We start from the raw sequence: 21,332 nt of genomic DNA, 5'->3' as shown, positions 1-21,332 counted from the left end.
CTTTGTCACCGATGAGCTTAGGGTTAAGACCTTCTTAGGCTGGATTCAGTCGAGCCTACATCTCTGTATATATTCCACCCAAGCTTCACTTCAGAATCTTTACAAGTTTTGAAACTTGTAGAGAGCTACTGCAATAACTTATTAACATGTGCTTCACAAGCATTACCATTAGCTCTCAGTCGGTGAATCAAGAAAATCATGGTTGCACTTGATTGAACATGTAGCTTCTTTCCTGAAGCCTACTAGCATAACTTTGTGACCTAGACATTGAAAATATATCTATTACCCGTACCTATCAATCTGTAGGTATTACAAGCAAGATTCAATGGATCCATTGATGGTTATAAGTCTGCACAAAGTAGCCTTTCCTCCCGACACTAGCTCTCAAAACCAAGCCACTTATCTATGTTATGGCCGAAGTACACTCTAGTTACCACCCCAAAAGCACTAGTATTAGGATGGGAGGTGCTCAAAGTAACAATTGAAAAATAAACAAATAGACAAGCATGCCGCTATGCTATCGGTGAACCTTAAAAGAGTCCATGACACTGCGAAAACTAACGTAAGTTTCTTTCTTTCATTACGGCTTCGATTTTTGAAACGTCCTCTGGTGAATCAACTCCATGAGCTTCATGGTCGACTTTAATGACCTATATGGCAACATGTTAATTACATTATTAAATGTCATACACAGAAAGTCCCAAAACTTTTATAAATGTATGTCAAAAAGAAGGAATATTTACCTTCATTTTATAACCATTTTCTAGCACCTTCAACTGCTCCAAATCTTCTTCAAGCTGAAGAGGCGACGAAGGTAGGCAAACATATGTGTCTAGGACTTCGCATCATAACACTAGAAATACAACCACAGAGGCATTTAGAATGCTGAAGATACAACATACGTGGACTCCGCCGAATTTTACCTGTATGCCAAGGTGTAACAGATAAGGAAAGTCTGGATTCACTTGGCTTGACCTGACAAAGCAAGACCTTGAAAGTCAATACACAAACCAGACAATAAGCTTTTACACAAAGGGAATGAATTACCTACTTGTTGAATGGAATGAGACCCCTAGAGAAGTATATGGCATATCCCTTCGTATTCACCACACACTTCACTCTATTTGGGTTCATTGCATCTTCTGGTTGCAAGGCTGTAACTGCTGTGCTAAATACTGCATCAGGAGCTGCCTGCACAACAATCAAACCACATGGTTTCTAAAACACTCGAAAAAGAGAGATAACTAAGTAATTAACTGAGCTATCATCTGTAAGCATGCATGATGCAGGCAAGTTTGCAGAAAGATTTAGTATAGAAATATTTTCAGAGTAACCCCATGAAACACATCTAAAATAACAGTCTTGACTCAAAATATTCATCTCCTAATTAGGTCACGTAAAAGGATACTGTGATGTCCAAACAAGGAAAATACTCCAAGAGGGTAGCGGTAGTCTGTGCCATGCTGAACTGCTCCAAGAAAGATGTCCCCGAACTGTGTGTAGAAACAACTCTTGGCATAGACTCAACAGTAGTGAAGGAGTGCCCATAAGCCTGCAAACGTCAATCCTACCAAAGAAGATTTGGTGTCACTCATCTAAAGCAAAGAGAAAGCAGCTGCAACCCAAAGTGCCAAGCAGCCGAGCCATGACGGTTATTCACCTCCCTGTCAGACTGCGCAGCAGGAGAGAAGAGAGAGAGAGAGAGAGAGAGAGAGAGAGAGAGAGAGAGAGAGAGAGAGAGAGAGAGAGAAGAAGAAGAATATTGTTTTTAACTTCGTAGGAAACTATCCCAAGAGACCTTAAAGATCTATCCGACGAGGAGAGTTGAACTCAAGATCTGTTATTCAAGAGGGAAATGGCATAACCAATCTACCACTCATGAGTGATAGAAAGGTTATACCATTTTCCTCTTTTTATTAGCGCGCACACCCCCCCCCCCCCCCCCCCCCCCCCCCCCCCCCCCCCCACACACCCACACACACCCGAGAAGAAGATTGTTTTAACGAAACTATCCCAAGAGACCTTAAAGATCTATCCGACGAGGAGAGTTGAACTCAAGATCTATTATGCAAGAGGGAAATGGCATAACCAATATACCACTCTTGGGTGATAGAAAGGTTATACCATTTTCCTCTTTTATTAGCGCGCGCGCACACACACACACACACACACACACCTGAGAAGAAGATTGTTATAAACGTCGTAGGAAACTATCCCGAGAGACCTTAAAGACATAGTAACAGGGAATGGCCATTTTCAGGTCCCCGTTCCCCGTTCCCATCCCAATTTCCCGTTCCGGATCCCCGTTCCGTGTTTCAAACGTGAGTATCCGAAACAGGGAATGGCATTTCATGCATGTTGCCGTTCCCCGTTCCAATTTCCCGTTCCGGGTAACTATGCTTAAAAATCTATCTGACGAGGAGAGTTGAACTCAAGATCTGTTATCCAAGAGGAAATGGCATAACCGATCTACCACTCTTAGTGATACAAAGGCTATACCATTTTCCTCTTTTTATTAGCGCACACACCCACACCCACACCCACACCCACACCCACACACACAACCGAGAAGAAGATTGTTTTAAAACGTCGTCGGAAACTATCCCAAGAGACCTTAAAGATCTATCCGACGAGAGAGAGAGAGAGAGAGAGAGAGAGAGAGAGAGAGAGAGGAGAGAGAGAGAGAGAAGAGAGAGAGAGAGAGAGAGAGAGAGAGAGAGAGAGAGAGAGAGAGAGAAAGAAAGAAAGAAAGAAAGATTTTTAACGTCTATGTCAGACCGAAATCGGCCTATGAGACAAAATCAAATGTACATGGTGTGTATGTCATCCGTCTATCGGAAAGACAAATGAAACAAAAACTGATACAAAACTGAATTGAGTGTAGGTAGTGGGGTATCTGAGGAGGGATGGAGCTCTTATCTCTAGGGGTATATGCATGTCTATATGCTCAAGGTAGTACAATCATGAGAATGCATCAAGCTATCTAGCTCCATCCTGTACTAATGGGGGGATGTAAGATGTGGTACATGGGCGGGTCTGGTGCCAAGGCTGCCCGGATGAAAGCTGTCGGGTCGGCCCTCATCCGGGCCACTCGCTCCTCAGTGGCACGGCGCTCCGGGGGCTCGGATCTCCTCGATCTGTCGGTGGTGGGAGCTCGCGCCCCTGTAGCCTGTGACTCGTGGTCGTCGTCTAGCTCGGCTCACCTCCGCCTGTGGGAGTGTCACTCCCCTCTGAGTGTCTGGTGGGGGAGGGGCGGTAATCCTCTGAAAGAAGTCTGTGAGCTGCGACTGTCTCCCCTCTGTCAGTGTAGCTGTGTGTGGCAACTCAATATCTCCGTAGGAGATTCAAAATACAGGACACCCTATGATTGGAGCCTGGCCACACTTGATATAGAGAGAGAGAGAGAGAGGACGGCAACTCAATATCTCCATAGGAGATTCAAAATACAGGACACCCTATGATTGGAGCCTGGCCACACTTGATATAGTGTGCCAATGCTTGGTCAAGAAAATCCTCTATAACTCTCCAATATTTTCTCCAAAACTGGGAAAAAAATATGAAATGGACAAAAAGCCTCGTGAAAACCCTATCTGTCCTTAGAATCCCTACCAAAAGGGAGAAACGGTGGCCAACACACAACCAAGGGCCTAAGTGTACGGGTGCAAGCTGAGCAACAGTAGTGAAAGCATCTAGAGGTAAACATAAAGGTCTAACACCCCCAACTCAACAATAGATGCTGAGAAGCTGTGGAGGATATGGCTACTAGACTTTTTGCCAAGCTTCCCTCGCAACATGATTGTCTTTACCAGTCCCTTTTTCCTCTGCTAGTGCTACCACTTACATCTCCCCCAAAAAACATCTTCCCCCCAAAATAAAACGTGAGGCAGTAAATTTTAACGCTAAGTAGGTAGCATAGGAAAAACTTCAACACACGCACACGGTGGCAATCCACAGAGGTAGCAAATGCTAAGGCTGAAGGGAGGTTAGGCGATAGCAATCCACACAAGAAACTCCTAGAACTGGGATACCATCTCAAAGTGTGCAGTAGAGAGAAGCGACAATGGCACGCGAGAACACGGGGCGGGGGGGGGGTGGGGGGGGGTGGGGGGGGGGTGGGGGTGGGGGGGGAGAGAGAAAGAAAGAAAGAAGAAAGAAAGAAAGATTTTTAACGTCTATGTCAGGCCAAAAATCGGCCTATGAGACAAATCAAATGTACATGGTGTGTATGTCATCCGTCTATCGGAAAGACAAATGAAACAAAACTGATACAAAACTGAACTGAACTGAATGTAGGTAGTGGAGTATTTGAGCATATAGACATGCATATACCCCTAGAGATAGAGCTCCATCCCTCCAGAGAGAGAGAGAGAGATTGAAACTCATTGAATTATCGTCCACGGAGGTCATTTATGACCCATGGGACCAAAACATGACATTACAGTAGTTTCATCTCAATGAGGGCTGATACATATCAGTTAAGGACTGAGGTCCATCAAGAGGGTAGAGTAAAGAAAAGGATTTAACAAAATCTAAGGGGGGTCAGCTGAGGCGATAGCTGGTTTGGGCTTTTGAAACTCATGGATGATCACTTTGCCGCCTCGGTAGACTGTCCATTTGCCTTGCTTACGTGATTCATGCAACTTGTTGAGCTCACTCGCTTTACTCTCGAGTTGATTCGTTGTCAATTCTTCAGCAATCCAAAGCTTTTTTTCCCTTGAGAAGTTGAGATTGGCGTAGCAGCTTCATACGCTCATCTTTGTCCTTAAAAGTGAGTATGCAATGCTCGGGTGGCACATGCCTATGTGTGTAGTTTCGGGCTTGATGTAGACAGGTTGAAGAATGTCGTTGAGCTTGGTGATTGCTTCCTGGAGTGTGTCCTCACTGGTACACCACGGTGAGTGGAGCCCTCTAATCCTGACCTTGAGGCCAAGAGATTCTTGTAGTCGGCATTCATGTAGGGCCGCTTGTATCTGTGTCAATCTTCTTATGTGTTGCTTCATGTGATTCTTTATGCACTACCATGACAGTCTTGGTGAGTGAGGCTTCAACTGTGTGTGCTTTTGCAAGCAGGGCTTGGCTCTCTACTTCCCTCGCATCTTCAAGCTTGCGTGCACGTTTTTTGAGTCTCTCATTCTCCCCCGATGAGTTATTGAATCTGACCTTCGAGGGCTGTGATCCTTGCTTCTTGGCGGGGCAGGGTCCCTCCTTGGTGACGCTGCCACCACAAGAAAACTCTCGCGCGCAATGGGAGTACTAAAGGACGACATCCTTGCCACAAATGGGTCTAGTGATGCCTTCTCAAAGTTGCAATTGTGTCAAGCTGAGAGTGTGGTGAGATCAAAAGCTTACTGTGGTTCAAATAAATGGAAGCATTAATTAAGCTAGGCTTTGTGCCGGCATGTCCAAGGGTCGACAGGTCAGTAGGTCGAAAGCCGTGGTGTCTCGGGTTGAAGGGTTGGCGGTCAGCAGGTGCCTCAAATAGCGTAGGGGGTCTGGCAGGTAGCTTTTGCACTAGGCAGGAAGCTCGCATAGAGACGAGGCAGTAGGAATGGAACTCAGGCAATGGGCAAGGCTGGCACATTAACGCCCCCCCACAGGGCCGCCCTCACCTAGGGGAGACACAGAGATTATATTAGGTTAGCTTGAGGTTAGGGTGGGGGTTGCTTGCCCCCCCCCCCCCCCCCCCCACACACACACACACACACACACACACACACACACACACACACACACACACACACACACACACACACACACACACAGAGTGAGTTAATCCCTTGCCAAATCCATCCTACACGCATGACATGACACAAGCCATGCTCACACATAAACGAGCATAGAGAGAGGACATCAGACTCACCTCCCAAATATAGAGCCAATACGGGCTCACCCTCGAGCTTGGGAGCTTGTAACTAACGGACGAGCCCCCTACCACAAGGGCTAGTGTCCCATACCACCAAGCCCACACCGATACGGGTGTGCAAGTAGAATTGCCAAGGGCCTAGAGTCCCAACTGTGGTGATCACACAAATAGCTCACAAATGAGCCTAGGGTCATATTTATAGGATTCCTACCGCCTTAAACCATAGGGCCATGTTCACACTTGGCCAAACGTAGCTCAGACGCCCATCCTGATGTCTAGGGACGTAACATTTCCCCCTTATTTTTAATTGTTGTCCTCAGCAATATCCTCGGTTAGAAAATGGAAGAAACAACTCTTCAATGAGCGTCACGATTCCCAAGTAGCGCTTGACTCAGGTCGATGCTTCACTTGATCAAATACTCGGGGTAAGAAGCCTTTCGAGACCACTTGACCCTTCGATCAAGAACCAATTTAGGTTCAAGTGGAATATAACGAGTGGTATTCTCCAAACTCGGAACTTCCTACAAAAGAAGCACTCGTTATCCTGTCGTCCCAACCGCTCCTTCAAGTGGCTAATGTGGAACACGTGATGGACATTGGGGACAGTAATGTCAGAGGGTAGATCCACTTTGTAGGAGACATCACTAGTCTTTTTTATAATTTTAAATGGTTCACAACATCGCAAAGATACTTTTGAGCATTGACCAATACAGATCGTTTTCAGAATCCTTCGGTACCTTATGGTACACCCACCTCCCCTCCTAGAGATCACGAGGCTGGCGATGCTGGTTAGCGTAAAAAGTAGCCCTATCTTAGGCGATCTTTATGCTTCCCTTAGCGATCACGAGCATTTCTTGCTCCAACTACAAAATCCATAAAAATGCTAGTCCATTTCTTGTCGGGAATTGACAGAGGATGTAAAAGCCCAGCACGGCTTTGACGTTCAGCTTTGTTGAGCTGACAATGCACACATTCTCGCCCATACTTCTCAATGAAATCTTTTACGTGTGGGCTGCGGCTAATAGAAGTACCGGCTAACTAAGACCAAAGTATGGTGTATGCCAGGGTGTCCCACACTTGAGCTTTGTGACACTCAAACAAAATTTTCTAGTGGATATCCTCATCAATGGGCGCACACATTTTGCCTTGCTTGAAAAGTAATCCACCACGGATGGAATACTTTTCCGCCACCTTTCTATCCGTAGCCAGCCGTCCGACGGGCGTACTAACTGCCATTGCTTTCCAGGCTACATAACCCTTTTTGGACTCGTCGCCAAATCTCACCAAAGTGAGGATCTGTCTAGCAACGCCCCTTGAGAGAAAGATAGAAATCAATTGAAATTTAAGTGAATGAAAGAAAATTTACATTTGAGATCGTACTAAGGGCATCCGCCATCGCATTGGTAGTGCCCTTACAGTAGCGTATCTCAAAGTCCAACTCCTCCATGAGCTTGGCCCACCTTGCCTTGCAGCCTCAAAGGTCGAGTTGATCATAGAGATATTTCAATAAATGGTGGTCAATCCATACCATGAAGCGGGAACCATACAGGTAACAACGCCAAATTTTTAGTGCATGGATGACTCCAATATTTCCTTCTCCTGTGTGGAGTAACGGGTTTGCATGTCCGCGAGATTGTGACTTCCAAATGCTACAGATCCGCCATCTTGATAGCAAACAACACCCATGGCAAAATTGTTGGCATCCCTTTTCACCACAGAGGGTCTATTCGGATCCACTATCTGCAACATCGGTGCAAATGTAACAAGTTGCTTCAATGTTTGAAAACATTGATCGAGCTCATTGGTCCACGTGACAGATGGACTAGCATTACACTTTTTGCTTTGACACCCTTTAGCAAACATGTAAAGGGTTCAGCAATCTTGACGTAGTCTTTGATGAGTTTCCCAAAAAATCCGGTCAAACCTAGAAAAGATGTCACTTACCATACAATTCATAAAACGGGCAACCATTGGTACCTTTTCAAAATCGATGCGGATGCCATCCACTGAGATGGCATGGCCGAGATACGACAACTCTGTGCGGAAAAATTCGCACTTGGATTGCTTTGCATAAGACTTCTCTCGTCGTAGAATACGTAAGATGAGGCGAAGGTGTTGCAAGTGTTCCTCGAAGATCCAACTACAAATAAGTATGTCCTCGAGGAACATGACTATCACAAGTTTGTCACGTGACATGTCCAACTTAAAAATGGGTTGAGAGGACGAGGGGGGTTAGAGGTTAAAAACTATAACGCTACCAACTTATGGAGCACCGGCCAAGGGGCCTAAACCCTCAAAACCAAAAGGGTGGGGGCTGGAGGAGATTTTCGTAAATTGCGCTAGCTGCCACGTGGCACTTTTGTGCGGATTTCCGCGTTTTGCGCTGGCTGCTGAGTTGGCAGCTTTATGCCATGCTTCTGGGAGAAGAGCTTTTGGTGCAGGAGCTTTTAAATGTAATGCTTTCAGGGCTCTGGTTTTGTGCATCCCTCCTACTCTTTATAAGAACTCATGGGCTAGTCTTTAGAGAGCATCTGGACGCAGAGTCTCGAAGAGCTGGATCCTCAGGGAGTTGTACCTTTGTGAAGCGATAATGATGAAATAGAAGAAGGGGTGCCAATCGTTGGCGCCAGTCTATTACAGTGGTATTAGATTTTAGACAATTCTTCTTCTACGGAGCATCCGATTCTTTTTAGCACAACACATGGGTTCTAGCAGTGAATCTAACAAACACCCCCTCCGACTGCTCGTCTGCGAGGAGATGAAGAAAACCCGAATCCCCATGGGGGATATCACAAAGTGATGACGTGGCGTGCTCAACTCGAAAGAACTAGCCAAGAGGACAAGGGGTGAAAGAACAATTTGAGCCCAAAAAGTGTGGCTGAGGGGCCTAAAAGAGAGGGAGGGGGTTGGCATTTTTAATCCTAACCTCTATCAACTTGTGGAGCACCGGCCGAGGGACAAGCGATCCCTCGAGTTGATTTCCGTCAAAAGCATTAACTACTGTAGTGGCATGACTGTATGAAATTTCGTAATTTGCGCTGACTGCTAACGTGGCACTATTGTACAGATTTCCGTAAATTATGATGGCAGTTTTTGGCATGAGCTTTTGGTGGCAGAAGCTTTGGGTGTAAAACTTTTGGAACTAGAGATTTTGGGGCTCTGCTTTTGGGCATCCCTTGTACTGTTTATAAGGACCCTTGGGGCCACTTTCCTGACACCATCTGAACACAGAGTCTTGCAGAAGAGAACCCTAGAGAGTTATACTTTGCAAAGCATAATAATAAAGACATACTGAAAGGGGCGCCAGTCTTTGGGGCCAGTGCGTCTTGGCTCCGAAATTCGCCATGCCGTGTCGACTCTCCTCTTCTCTCTCTACCCCTCTCCAAGTTCAGTGATTTTGCAGTTTTTGTTTTCTGTGCTGCTATTGATTTCTCACTTGGAGTGTCCAAGCCTGTAACAGCAGTATCAGAGCTCAAAACGATTCTTCTTCTACGGAGGATCAGATCTTTTGTGCAGCACACATGGGTTCTCGCGGAGAATCTGACAAAGACAACACCCCTCTGACCTTTGGTCTATAGGGAGACGAAGAAAAGCCGAGTCCTAGAGTGGGAATTGACAACTGAGATTTGGGCAAATTTCCAATGGGGAATCTCGACAGAATGGAGTGCAAACATCAACTACAGCTTGACGCGTGTGTGAAAAGATTGATCAAGTACTCCAAAGACCCGAAATATGTGAATCACCGGAGGAATTACCCGATTGATGAGACTCACTCGAGATGGCGAGAGGCTGTTGTTTCTCCTCTCATACTCACAGAAAGAATTTTAAAAAGCTCTTTAAAAGAAGACTAACCAATTGATAAAAAGCTTAAAGCCCTCTCCGAAGAAGAAGAAATCAGCAAATTTCCAAGGTTATTTGGGCCGGAAGTTGACTTTCAAGATAGTAAACAGATCCATCCAAATTTTTCTTTGTCATTAGCGAGTTTCTGCAGTTCATCATCCTCTAGTTCCAGAGAGGATGAGAAAAGGCTAAAGAAGCAGAAAAAAGCCAGAAAAGCAAATTTATGAAAAAGTCCAAAAGGCAAAGGGAGCCATCTAGCAGTTCAGAGGAGGAGATTTTATCCTTTGTTGATAGTTCAGACAGTGAACACATGGACAAGAAGACCAAAGTGTTCAAGGATGGGGTGAAGCCATCAAGTTTGACACATTTTCAGGCTACTAGGACACCCATGGAGCCCTTGAATTCATATAGCAGTTTGACGCCGCCTTCTAGGAAGGTCCTTTCCCGGAATGCTCCAAGGTGCAAAGAGCGGCATCTTACTTGAAAGCAAATGCACAGACATGGTGGTCTACTCTGTTGTTACACAAAGAAGCACCTAAGAAGTGGGTAAAATTCAAGAGAACTTTCACTTCTACCTGAATAACGGAAGATGTGAAGAAGACGTCATCACGGCTTGGCATCATCTGAAAATGACTAAGAAAGACACTTTGGATGACCACTGCCAGAGGTTTTGAGATACCTATCTGCTAGTGTCCTCGTTTAGGAGGGTCGCTTTGAAGGACCAAATTGAGCGGTTTTGTTGTGGACTACCAAAAGAAATTTGACAGTATTGTTTGCAACAAAAGACTGACTCCGTTTAGAGTTGACTTATAGGACATGCCAAGCAAGGTTTTGGTATGCATGCCGGCTCATTGACCTATCCTACGGACAAGCCAGTGTCCACCTCAACAGGGAAAGAGTTTTCCAGGAAAGAAAAAGAACCAAGGGAGCCGGATACAATCTCATCAGAGAATTCCAAAGAAGTAAGGAAATCAGTTGATAGTACATCCGACAGTTTTGACGAAGCAAGGGAACCAGCTGATAGTTCATCAGAGAATTCAGACAATTCAAATTGAGGTACCAGCGGACAGGGGAGGCCAGGGGGCTACCAAGGTCCAACATGTCACAGGCACAAGAAAAGAATAGAAAGGTAAGCCAAGTCCACCAGATAATTTGGTCAAGTGTACTTTTTGGCTCTCAATGCAAAGTGGATGGAGGAGGAGAACATCGCAAATTCTCTTCAGTTTGAGCTGTACCTTAATTCTTTTGGATTATTAGCTGTGTCTATGCAAAAGTTACCGATGAATCAACAGGTTGAATCTGGTGCGGTGGGGACTGCACAAGAGGGGAGCCACTCCACTCCTTTGTCACAGATTGCCTAGATTGAATAAAGTCACTAATTTCTCCTTGAGATTTTAGGGATACTAACAAGAAAACAGTATTTTGCGGAATGATCTATGACAATATGTACATTGAATTGGAAATTTTCTTCATTAAATTGAAGACATTTACTCGTTCATGCGTGTATTGTTAAAGAGATGTAGAGAAAGATGAAATGTCTACAGCATTTTGCCTGATGAATGATTTGAACTTAGTGCATCTAGACATTTGTTAGAGATCAATGAGATCTGGATGTGATGGCTAAGTGAATGAGAACTGAATGAGATTCTAGTGCATTAAGATTTCTATCTGGATGAGATGACTAGATACTGTTGTGAGTGCATCAAGAGTTTCGGAAGCATGAGATGGCTGCACAGTGATCTAGGTGCATCAAGAGTTCTGGACGGGATGAGATGGCTAGATTGAATGATTGAAACACAGTGTTCAGTGTGAACTAAGTGTGTGATTTTGTAAACTGCCTGCTATGTGAATGTATTGTCTTGTGGGATGGGCATATGCATGGTTTGCTTGATTGAAATGTGAAAAAAAAAAGCTTTTAGTAATAAAATTTCAAAAAAAATCCCTGAAAAGATCAGCGTGCTCTGGATATGATTGCTAAATATGTTACAATGATCATGATTTGTCTCTGAGACCCTTGACGGAAATGTGACTGATCAGAGATTTATGTCCGTGTGAAAGTGCTGGATTTGTGGAATTCTAGCGCATGACTATGTACTAACGAAAGTTTTTGTCCTTTCGATGTTTTTGTAGGCGTAATTGAGGGCGATTACAATTCTTTCAAGAAGGGGGAATGTCACAAAGTGATGTCATGGTGTGCCCAACTTGAAAGAACTGGCCAAGAGGACAAGGGGTTAAAGAACCCACACAAACATAGGAAGAAAGTTACGATTTTTTCATCCTAACCTCTACCAACTTATGGAGCACCGGCCGAGGGGCCTAAAAGCTAAAGCATCAGAAGCTTGATCGTTGGAGCTGATTTTCGTAAAACGGGCTGATTGCTGACGTGGCACTACTATACTGATTTCTGTAAATTACGCTGGCAGCTTTTGGCAGTTTTTGACATGAGCTTTTGGTGGCAGAAGCTTTGGGTGCAAGGGCTTTTGGAACTAGAGCTTTTGGGGCTCTACTTTTGACATCCCTTGTACTATTTATAAGAACCCTTGGAGCCACTTTCATGAGAGCATCTGGACACAAAGCCTCGCGAGTTGTACTTTGCGAAGCATAATAATAAAGAAATAAAAGGGGAAAAGGGTCCTTGGTGGGTGGGATGCCCAAAAGCAAGCCCCAAATCTCTAGTTCCAAAAGTTTTAAACACCCAAAGCTTCTGCCACCAAAAGCTCATGCCAAAAACTGCCATCATAATTTACGGAAATCTGTACAATAGTGCCACGTTAGCAGTCAGCGCAAATTACGAAATTTCATACAGTCATGCCACTACAGTAGTTAATGCTTTTGACGGAAATCAACTCGAGGGATCGCTTGTCCCTCGGCCGGTGCTCCACAAGTTGATAGAGGTTAGGATTAAAAATGCCAACCCCCTCCCTCTCTTTTAGGCCCCTCAGCCACACTTTTTGGGCTCAAATTGTTCTTTCACCCCTTGTCCTCTTGGCTAGTTCTTTCGAGTTGAGCACGCCACGTCATCACTTTGTGATATCCCCCATGGGGATTCGGGTTTTCTTCATCTCCTCGCAGACGAGCAGTCGGAGGGGTGTTTGTTAGATTCACTGCTAGAACCCATGTGTTGTGCTAAAAAGAATCGGATGCTCCGTAGAAGAAGAATTGTCTAAAATCTAATACCACTGTAATAGACTTGGCGCCAACGATTGGCACCCCTTCTTCTATTTCATCATTATCGCTTCACAAAGGTACAACTCCCTGAGGATCCAGCTCTTCGAGACTCTGCGTCCAGATGCTCTCTAAAGACTAGCCCCATGAGTTCTTATAAAGAGTAGGAGGGATGCACAAAACCAGAGCCCTGAAAGCATTACATTTAAAAGCTCCTGCACCAAAAGCTCTTCTCCCAGAAGCATGGCATAAAGCTGCCAACTCAGCAGCCAGCGCAAAACGCGGAAATCCGCACAAAAGTGCCACGTGGCAGCTAGCGCAATTTACGAAAATCTCCTCCAGCCCCCACCCTTTTGGTTTTGAGGGTTTAGGCCCCTTGGCCGGTGCTCCATAAGTTGGTAGCGTTATAGTTTTTAACCTCTAACCCCCCTCGTCCTCTCAACCCATTTTTAAGTTGGACATGTCACGTGACAAACTTGTGATAGTCATGTTCCTCGAGGACATACTTATTTGTAGTTGGATCTTCGAGAACACTTGCAACACCTTCGCCTCATCTTACGTATTCTACGACGAGAGAAGTCTTATGCAAAGCAATCCAAGTGCGAATTTTTCCGCACAAGTTGTCGTATCTCGGCCATGCCATCTCAGTGGATGGCATCCGCATCGATTTTGAAAAGGTACCAATGGTTGCCCGTTTTATGAATTGTATGGTAAGTGACATCTTTTCTAGTTTTGACCGGATTTTTTGGGAAACTCATCAAAGACTACGTCAAGATTGCTGAACCCTTTACATGTTTGCTAAAGGGTGTCAAAGCAAAAAGTGTAATGCTAGTCCATCTGTCACGTGGACCATGAGCTCGATCAATGTTTTCAAACATTGAAGCAACTTGTTACATTTGCACCGATGTTGCAGATAGTGGATCCGAATAGACCCTCTGTGGTGAAAAGGATGCCAACAATTTTGCCATGGGTGTTGTTTGCTATCAAGATGGCGGATCTGTAGCATTTGGAAGTCACAATCTCGCGGACATGCAAACCCGTTACTCCACACAGGAGAAGGAAATATTGGAGTCATCCATGCACTAAAAATTTGGCGTTGTTACCTGTATGGGTTCCCGCTTCATGGTATGGATTGACCACCATTTATTGAAATATCTCTATGATCAACTCGACCTTTGAGGCTGCAAGGCAAGGTGGGCCAAGCTCATGGAGGAGTTGGACTTTGAGATACGCTACTGTAAGGGCACTACCAATGCGATGGCGGATGCCCTTAGTACGATCTCAAATGTAAATTTTCTTTCATTCACTTAAATTTCAATTGATTTCTATCTTTCTCTCAAGGGGGCGTTGCTAGACAGATCCTCACTTTGGTGAGATTGCGACGAGTCCAAAAAGGGTTATGTAGCCTGGAAAGCAATGGCAGTTAGTACGCCCGTCGGACGGCTGGCTACGGATAGAAAGGTGGCGGAAAAGTATTCCATCCGTGGTGGATTACTTTTCAAGCAAGGCAAAATGTGTGCGCCCATTGATGAGGATATCCACTAGAAAATTTTGTTTGAGTGTCACAAAGCTCAAGTGTGGGACACCCTGGCATAACACCATACTTTGGTCTTAGTTAGCCGGTACGTTCTATTAGCCGCAGCCCACCACGTAAAAGATTTCATTTGAGAAGTATGGGCGAGAATGTGTGCATTGTCAGCTCAACAAAGCTGAACGTCAAAAGCCGTGCTGGGCTTTTACATCCTCTGTCATTCCCGACAAGAAATGGACTAGCATTTTTATGGATTTTGTAGTTGGAGCAAGAAATGCTCGTGATCGCTAAGGGAAGCATAAAGATCGCCTAAGATAGGGCTACTTTTTACGCTAACCAGCATCGCCCAGCCTCGTGATCTCTAGGAGGGGAGGTGGGTGTACCATAAGGTACCGAAGGATTCTGAAAACGATCTGTATTGGTCAATGCTCAAAAGTATCTTTGCGATGTTGTGAACCATTTAAAATTATAAAAAAGACTAGTGATGTCTCCTACAAAGTGGATCTACCCTCTGACATTACTGTCCCCAATGTCCATCACGTGTTCCACATTAGCCACTTGAAGGAGCGGTTGGGACGACAGGATAACGAGTGCTTCTTTTGTAGGAAGTTCCGAGTTTGGAGAATACCACTCGTTATATTCCACTTGAACCTAAATTGGTTCTTGATCGAAGGGTCAAGTGGTCTCGAAAGGCTTCTTACCCCGAGTATTTGATCAAGTGAAGCATCGACCTGAGTCAAGCGCTACTTGGGAATCGTGACGCTCATTGAAGAGTTGTTTCTTCCATTTTCTAACCGAGGATATTGCTGAGGACAACAATTAAAAATAAGGGGGAAAGTGTTACGTCCCTAGACATCAGGATGGGCGTCTGAGCTACGTTTGGCCAAGTGTGAACATGGCCCTATGGTTTAAGGCGGTAGGAATCCTATAAATATGACCCTAGGCTCATTTGTGAGCTATCTTGTGTGATCACCACAGTTGGGACTCTAGGCCCTTGGCAATTCTACTTGCACACCCGTATCGGTGTGGGCTTGGTGGTATGGGACACTAGCCCTTGTGGTAGGGGGCTCGTCCGTTAGTTACAAGCTCCCAAGCTCGAGGGTGAGCCCGTATTGGCTCTATATTTGGGAGGTGAGTCTGATGTCCTCTCTCTATGCTCGTTTATGTGTGAGCATGGCTTGTGTCATGTCATGCGTGTAGGATGGATTTGGCAAGGGATTAACTCACTCTGTGTGTGTGTGTGTGTGTGTGTGTGTGTGTGTGTGTGTGTGTGTGTGTGTGTGTGTGTGTGTGTGGGTGTGGGGGTGGGGGGGGGGGGGGGGGGGGGGGGGGGGGCAAGCAACCCCCACCCTAACCTCAAGCTAACCTAATATAATCTCTGTGTCTCCCCCTAGGTGAGGGCGGCCCTGTGGGGGGGCGTTAATGTGCCAGCCTTGCCCATTGCCTGAGTTCCATCCTACTCCTCTGCCTCGTCTCTATGCGAGCTTCCTGCCTAGTGCAAAAGCTACCTGCCAGACCCCCTACGCTATTTGAGGCACCTGCTGACCCGCCAACCCTTCAACCCGAGACACCACGGCTTTCGACCTACTGACCTGTCGACCCTTGGACATGCCGGCACAAAGCCTAGCTTAATTAATGCTTCCATTTATTTGAACCACAGTAAGCTTTTGATCTCACCACACTCTCAGCTTGACACAATTGCAACTTTGAGAAGGCATCACTAGACCCATTTGTGGCAAGGATGTCGTCCTTTAGTACTCCCATTGCGCGCGAGAGTTTTCTTGTGGTGGCAGCGTCACCAAGGAGGGACCCTGCCACCCGCCAAGAAGCAAGGATCACAGCCCTCGAAGGTCAGATTCAATAACTCATCGGGGAGAATGAGAGACTCAAAAAACGTGCACGCAAGCTTGAAGATGCGAGGGAAGTAGAGAGCCAAGCCCTGCTTGCAAAAGCACACACAGTTGAAGCCTCACTCACCAAGACTGTCATGGTAGTGCATAAAGAATCACATGAAGCAACACATAAGAAGATTGACACAGATACAAGCGGCCCTACATGAATGCCGACTACAAGAATCTCTTGGCCTCAAGGTCAGGATTAGAGGGCTCCACTCACCGTGGTGTACCAGTGAGGACACACTCCAGGAAGCAATCACCAAGCTCAACGACATTCTTCAACCTGTCTACATCAAGCCCGAAACTACACACATAGGCATGTGCCACCCGAGCATTGCATACTCACTTTTAAGGACAAAGATGAGCGTATGAAGCTGCTACGCCAATCTCAACTTCTCAAGGGAAAAAAGCTTTGGATTGCTGAAGAATTGACAACGAATCAACTCGAGAGTAAAGCGAGTGAGCTCAACAAGTTGCATGAATCACGTAAGCAAGGCAAATGGACAGTCTACCGAGGCGGCAAAGTGATCATCCATGAGTTTCAAAAGCCCAAACCAGCTATCGCCTCAGCTGACCCCCCTTAGATTTTGTTAAATCCTTTTCTTTACTCTACCCTCTTGATGGACCCTCAGTCCTTAACTGATATGTATCAGCCCTCATTGAGATGAAACTACTGTAATGTCATGTTTTGGTCCCATGGGTCATAAATGACCTCCGTGGACGATAATTCAATGAGTTTCAATCTCTCTCTCTCTCTCTGGAGGGATGGAGCTCTATCTCTAGGGGTATATGCATGTCTATATGCTCAAATACTCCACTACCTACATTCAGTTCAGTTCAGTTTTGTATCAGTTTTGTTTCATTTGTCTTTCCGATAGACGGATGACATACACACCATGTACATTTGATTTGTCTCATAGGCCGATTTTGGCCTGACATAGACGTTAAAAATCTTTCTTTCTTTCTCCCCCCCCCCCCCCCCCCCCCCCCCCCCCCCGCCCCGTGTTCTCGCGTGCCATTGTCGCTTCTCCTCTACTGCACACTTTGAGATGGTATCCCAGTTCTAGGAGTTTCTTGTGTGGATTGCTATCGCCTAACCTCCCTTCAGCCTTAGCATTTGCTACCTCTGTGGATTGCCACCGTGTGCGTGTGTTGAAGTTTTTCCTATGCTACCTACTTAGCGTTAAAATTTACTGCCTCACGTTTTATTTTGGGGGGAAGATGTTTTTTGGGGGAGATGTAAGTGGTAGCACTAGCAGAGGAAACAAGGGACTGGTAAAGACAATCATGTTGCGAGGGAAGCTTGGCAAAAAGTCTAGTAGCCATATCCTCCACAGCTTCTCAGCATCTATTGTTGAGTTGGGGTGTTAGACCTTTATGTTTACCTCTAGATGCTTTCACTACTGTTGCTCAGCTTGCACCCGTACACTTAGGCCCTTGGTTGTGTGTTGGCCACCGTTTCTCCCTTTTGGTAGGGATTCTAAGGACAGATAGGGTTTTCACGAGGCTTTTTGTCCATTTCATATTTTTTTCCCAGTTTTGGAGAAAATATTGGAGAGTTATAGAGGATTTTCTTGACCAAGCATTGGCACACTATATCAAGTGTGGCCAGGCTCCAATCATAGGGTGTCCTGTATTTTGAATCTCCTATGGAGATATTGAGTTGCCGTCCTCTCTCTCTCTCTCTCTATATCAAGTGTGGCCAGGCTCCAATCATAGGGTGTCCTGTATTTTGAATCTCCTACGGAGATATTGAGTTGCCACACACAGCTACACTGACAGAGGGGAGACAGTCGCAGCTCACAGACTTCTTTCAGAGGATTACCGCCCCTCCCCCACCAGACACTCAGAGGGGAGTGACACTCCCACAGGCGGAGGTGAGCCGAGCTAGACGACGACCACGAGTCACAGGCTACAGGGGCGCGAGCTCCCACCACCGACAGATCGAGGAGATCCGAGCCCGGGAGCGCCGTGCCACTGAGGAGCGAGTGGCCCGGATGAGGGCCGACCCGACAGCTTTCATCCGGGCAGCCTTGGCACCAGACCCGCCCATGTACCACATCTTACATCCCCCCATTAGTACAGGATGGAGCTAGATAGCTTGATGCATTCTCATGATTGTACTACCTTGAGCATATAGACATGCATATACCCCTAGAGATAAGAGCTCCATCCCTCCTCAGATACCCCACTACCTACACTCAATTCAGTTTTGTATCAGTTTTTGTTTCATTTGTCTTTCCGATAGACGGATGACATACACACCATGTACATTTGATTTGTCTCATAGGCCGATTTCGGTCTGACATAGACGTTAAAAATCTTTCTTTCTTTCTTTCTTTCTCTCTCTCTCTCTCTCTCTCTCTCTCTCTCTCTCTCTCTCTCTCTCTCTCTCTCTCTCTCTCTCTCTCTCTCTCTCTCTCTCTCTCTCTCTCTCTCTCTCTCTCTCGTCGGATAGATCTTTAAGGTCTCTTGGGATAGTTTCCGACGACGTTAAAACAATCTTCTTCTCGGTTGTGTGTGTGGGTGTGGGTGTGGGTGTGGGTGTGGGTGTGTGTGCGCTAATAAAAAGAGGAAAATGGTATAGCCTTTGTATCACTAAAGAGTGGTAGATCGGTTATGCCATTTCCCTCTTGGATAACAGATCTTGAGTTCAACTCTCCTCGTCAGATAGATTTTTAAGCATAGTTACCCGGAACGGGAAATTGGAACGGGGAACGGCAACATGCATGAAATGCCATTCCCTGTTTCGGATACTCACGTTTGAAACACGGAACGGGGATCCGGAACGGGAAATTGGGATGGGAACGGGGAACGGGGACCTGAAAATGGCCATTCCCTGTTACTATGTCTTTAAGGTCTCTCGGGATAGTTTCCTACGACGTTATAACAATCTTCTTCTCAGGTGTGTGTGTGTGTGTGTGTGTGTGCGCGCGCGCTAATAAAAAGAGGAAAATGGTATAACCTTTCTATCACCCAAGAGTGGTATATTGGTTATGCCATTTCCCTCTTGCATAATAGATCTTGAGTTCAACTCTCCTCGTCGGATAGATCTTTAAGGTCTCTTGGGATAGTTTCGTTAAAACAATCTTCTTCTCGGGTGGGTGTGGGGTGGGGGGGGGGGGGGGGGGGGGGGGGGGGGGGGGGGGTGCGCGCTAATAAAAAGAGGAAAATGGTATAACCTTTCTATCACTCATGAGTGGTAGATTGGTTATGCCATTTCCCTCTTGAATAACAGATCTTGAGTTCAACTCTCCTCGTCGGATAGATCTTTAAGGTCTCTTGGGATAGTTTCCTACGAAGTTAAAACAATATTCTTCTTCTTCTCTCTCTCTCTCTCTCTCTCTCTCTCTCTCTCTCTCTCTCTCTCTCTCTCTCTCTCTCTCTCTCTCCTGCTGCGCAGTCTGACAGGGAGGTGAATAACCGTCATGGCTCGGCTGCTTGGCCACTTTGGGTTGCAGCTGCTTTCTCTTTGCTTTAGATGAGTGACCACAAATCTTCTTTGGTAGGATTGACGTTTGCAGGCTTATGGGCACTCCTTCACTACTGTTGAGTCTATGCCAAGAGTTGTTTCTACACACAGTTCGGGGACATCTTTCTTGGAGCAGTTCAGCATGGCACAGACTACCGCTACCCTCTTGGAGTATTTTCCTTGTTTGGACATCACAGTATCCCTTTTACGTGACCTAATTAGGAGATGAATATTTTGAGTCAAGACTGTTATTTTAGATGTGTTTCATGGGGTTACTCTGAAAATATTCTATACTAAATCTTTCTGCAAACTTGCCTGCATCATGCATGCTTACAGATGATAGCTCAGTTAATTACTTAGTTATCTCTCTTTTTCGAGTGTTTTAGAAACCATGTGGTTTGATTGTTGTGCAGGCAGCTCCTGATGCAGTATTTAGCACAGCAGTTACAGCCTTGCAACCAGAAGATGCAATGAACCCAAATAGAGTGAAGTGTGTGGTGAATACGAAGGGATATGCCATATACTTCTCTAGGGGTCTCATTCCATTCAACAAGTAGGTAATTCATTCCCTTTGTGTAAAAGCTTATTGTCTGGTTTGTGTATTGACTTTCAAGGTCTTGCTTTGTCAGGTCAAGCCAAGTGAATCCAGACTTTCCTTATCTGTTACACCTTGGCATACAGGTAAGCAATTCGGCGGAGTCCACGTCATGTTGTATCTTCAGCATTCTAAATGCCTCTGTGGTTGTATTTCTAGTGTTATGATGCGAAGTTCCTAGACACATATGTTTGCCTACCTTCGTCGCCTCTTCAGCTTGAAGAAGATTTGGAGCAGTTGAAGGTGCTAGAAAATGGTTATAAAATGAAGGTAAATAATTCCTTCTTTTTGACATACATTATAAAAGTTTTGGGACTTTCTGTGTATGACATTTAATAATGTAATTAACATGTTGCCATATAGGTCATTAAAGTCGACCATGAAGCTCATGGAGTTGATTCACCAGAGGACGTTTCAAAAATCGAAGCCGTAATGAAAGAAAGAAACTTACGTTAGTTTTCGCAGTGTCATGGACTCTTTTAAGGTTCACCGATAGCATAGCGGCATGCTTGTCTATTTGTTTATTTTTCAATTGTTACTTTGAGCACCTCCCATCCTAATACTAGTGCTTTTGGGGTGGTAACTAGAGTGTACTTCGGCCATAACATAGATAAGTGGCTTGGTTTTGAGAGCTAGTGTCGGGAGGAAAGGCTACTTTGTGCAGACTTATAACCATCAATGGATCCATTGAATCTTGCTTGTAATACCTACAGATTGATAGGTACGGGTAATAGATATATTTTCAATGTCTAAGGTCACAAAGTTATGCTAGTAGGCTTCAGGAAAGAAGCTACATGTTCAATCAAGTGCAACCATGATTTTCTTGATTCACCGACTGAGAGCTAATGGTAATGCTTGTGAAGCACATGTTAATAAGTTATTGCAGTAGCTCTCTACAAGTTTCAAAACTTGTAAAGATTCTGAAGTGAAGCTTGGGTGGAATATATACAGAGATGTAGGCTCGACTGAAT

The 21,332-nt window shown here is 45.3% G+C and overlaps 1 protein-coding gene and 1 pseudogene across 3 annotated transcripts in view; one reads left to right on the top strand and one right to left on the bottom strand.

Moving 5' to 3' along the window:
- Window positions 1-21,188, top strand: part of CKS (Nucleotide-diphospho-sugar transferases superfamily protein) — a 54,839-nt gene extending 33,651 nt beyond the window's left edge. For both annotated transcript variants that reach the window (XM_086516894.1, XM_086516895.1), the window contains exons 5-8: window positions 20,180-20,319; window positions 20,396-20,447; window positions 20,521-20,631; window positions 20,725-21,188. In XM_086516894.1, the coding sequence (XP_086373020.1) occupies window positions 20,180-20,319; window positions 20,396-20,447; window positions 20,521-20,631; window positions 20,725-20,817 (396 nt within the window). In that variant the 3' untranslated portion in view covers window positions 20,818-21,188. The remainder of the gene's footprint in view (window positions 1-20,179; window positions 20,320-20,395; window positions 20,448-20,520; window positions 20,632-20,724) is intronic.
- On the bottom strand, window positions 266-8,032 carry LOC147455026 (3-deoxy-manno-octulosonate cytidylyltransferase, mitochondrial-like; annotated as a pseudogene). Its single transcript, XR_015188732.1, has 6 exons — window positions 7,808-8,032; window positions 7,517-7,603; window positions 1,052-1,218; window positions 924-975; window positions 744-853; window positions 266-650 (listed from the first exon to the last, which is right to left on the bottom strand). The product of XR_015188732.1 is annotated as a 3-deoxy-manno-octulosonate cytidylyltransferase, mitochondrial-like (transcript).
- Window positions 21,189-21,332: the final 144 nt, after the last annotated feature.

Source organism: Adiantum capillus-veneris, chromosome 7 (assembly GCF_014529385.1).
Source record: "Adiantum capillus-veneris isolate H3 chromosome 7, ASM1452938v2, whole genome shotgun sequence".
NCBI classification, from domain to species: Eukaryota; Viridiplantae; Streptophyta; class Polypodiopsida; order Polypodiales; family Pteridaceae; genus Adiantum; species Adiantum capillus-veneris.
Note: the sequence above shows the minus strand (reverse complement) of the source record. Positions and strands in the feature narration are given on the sequence as shown.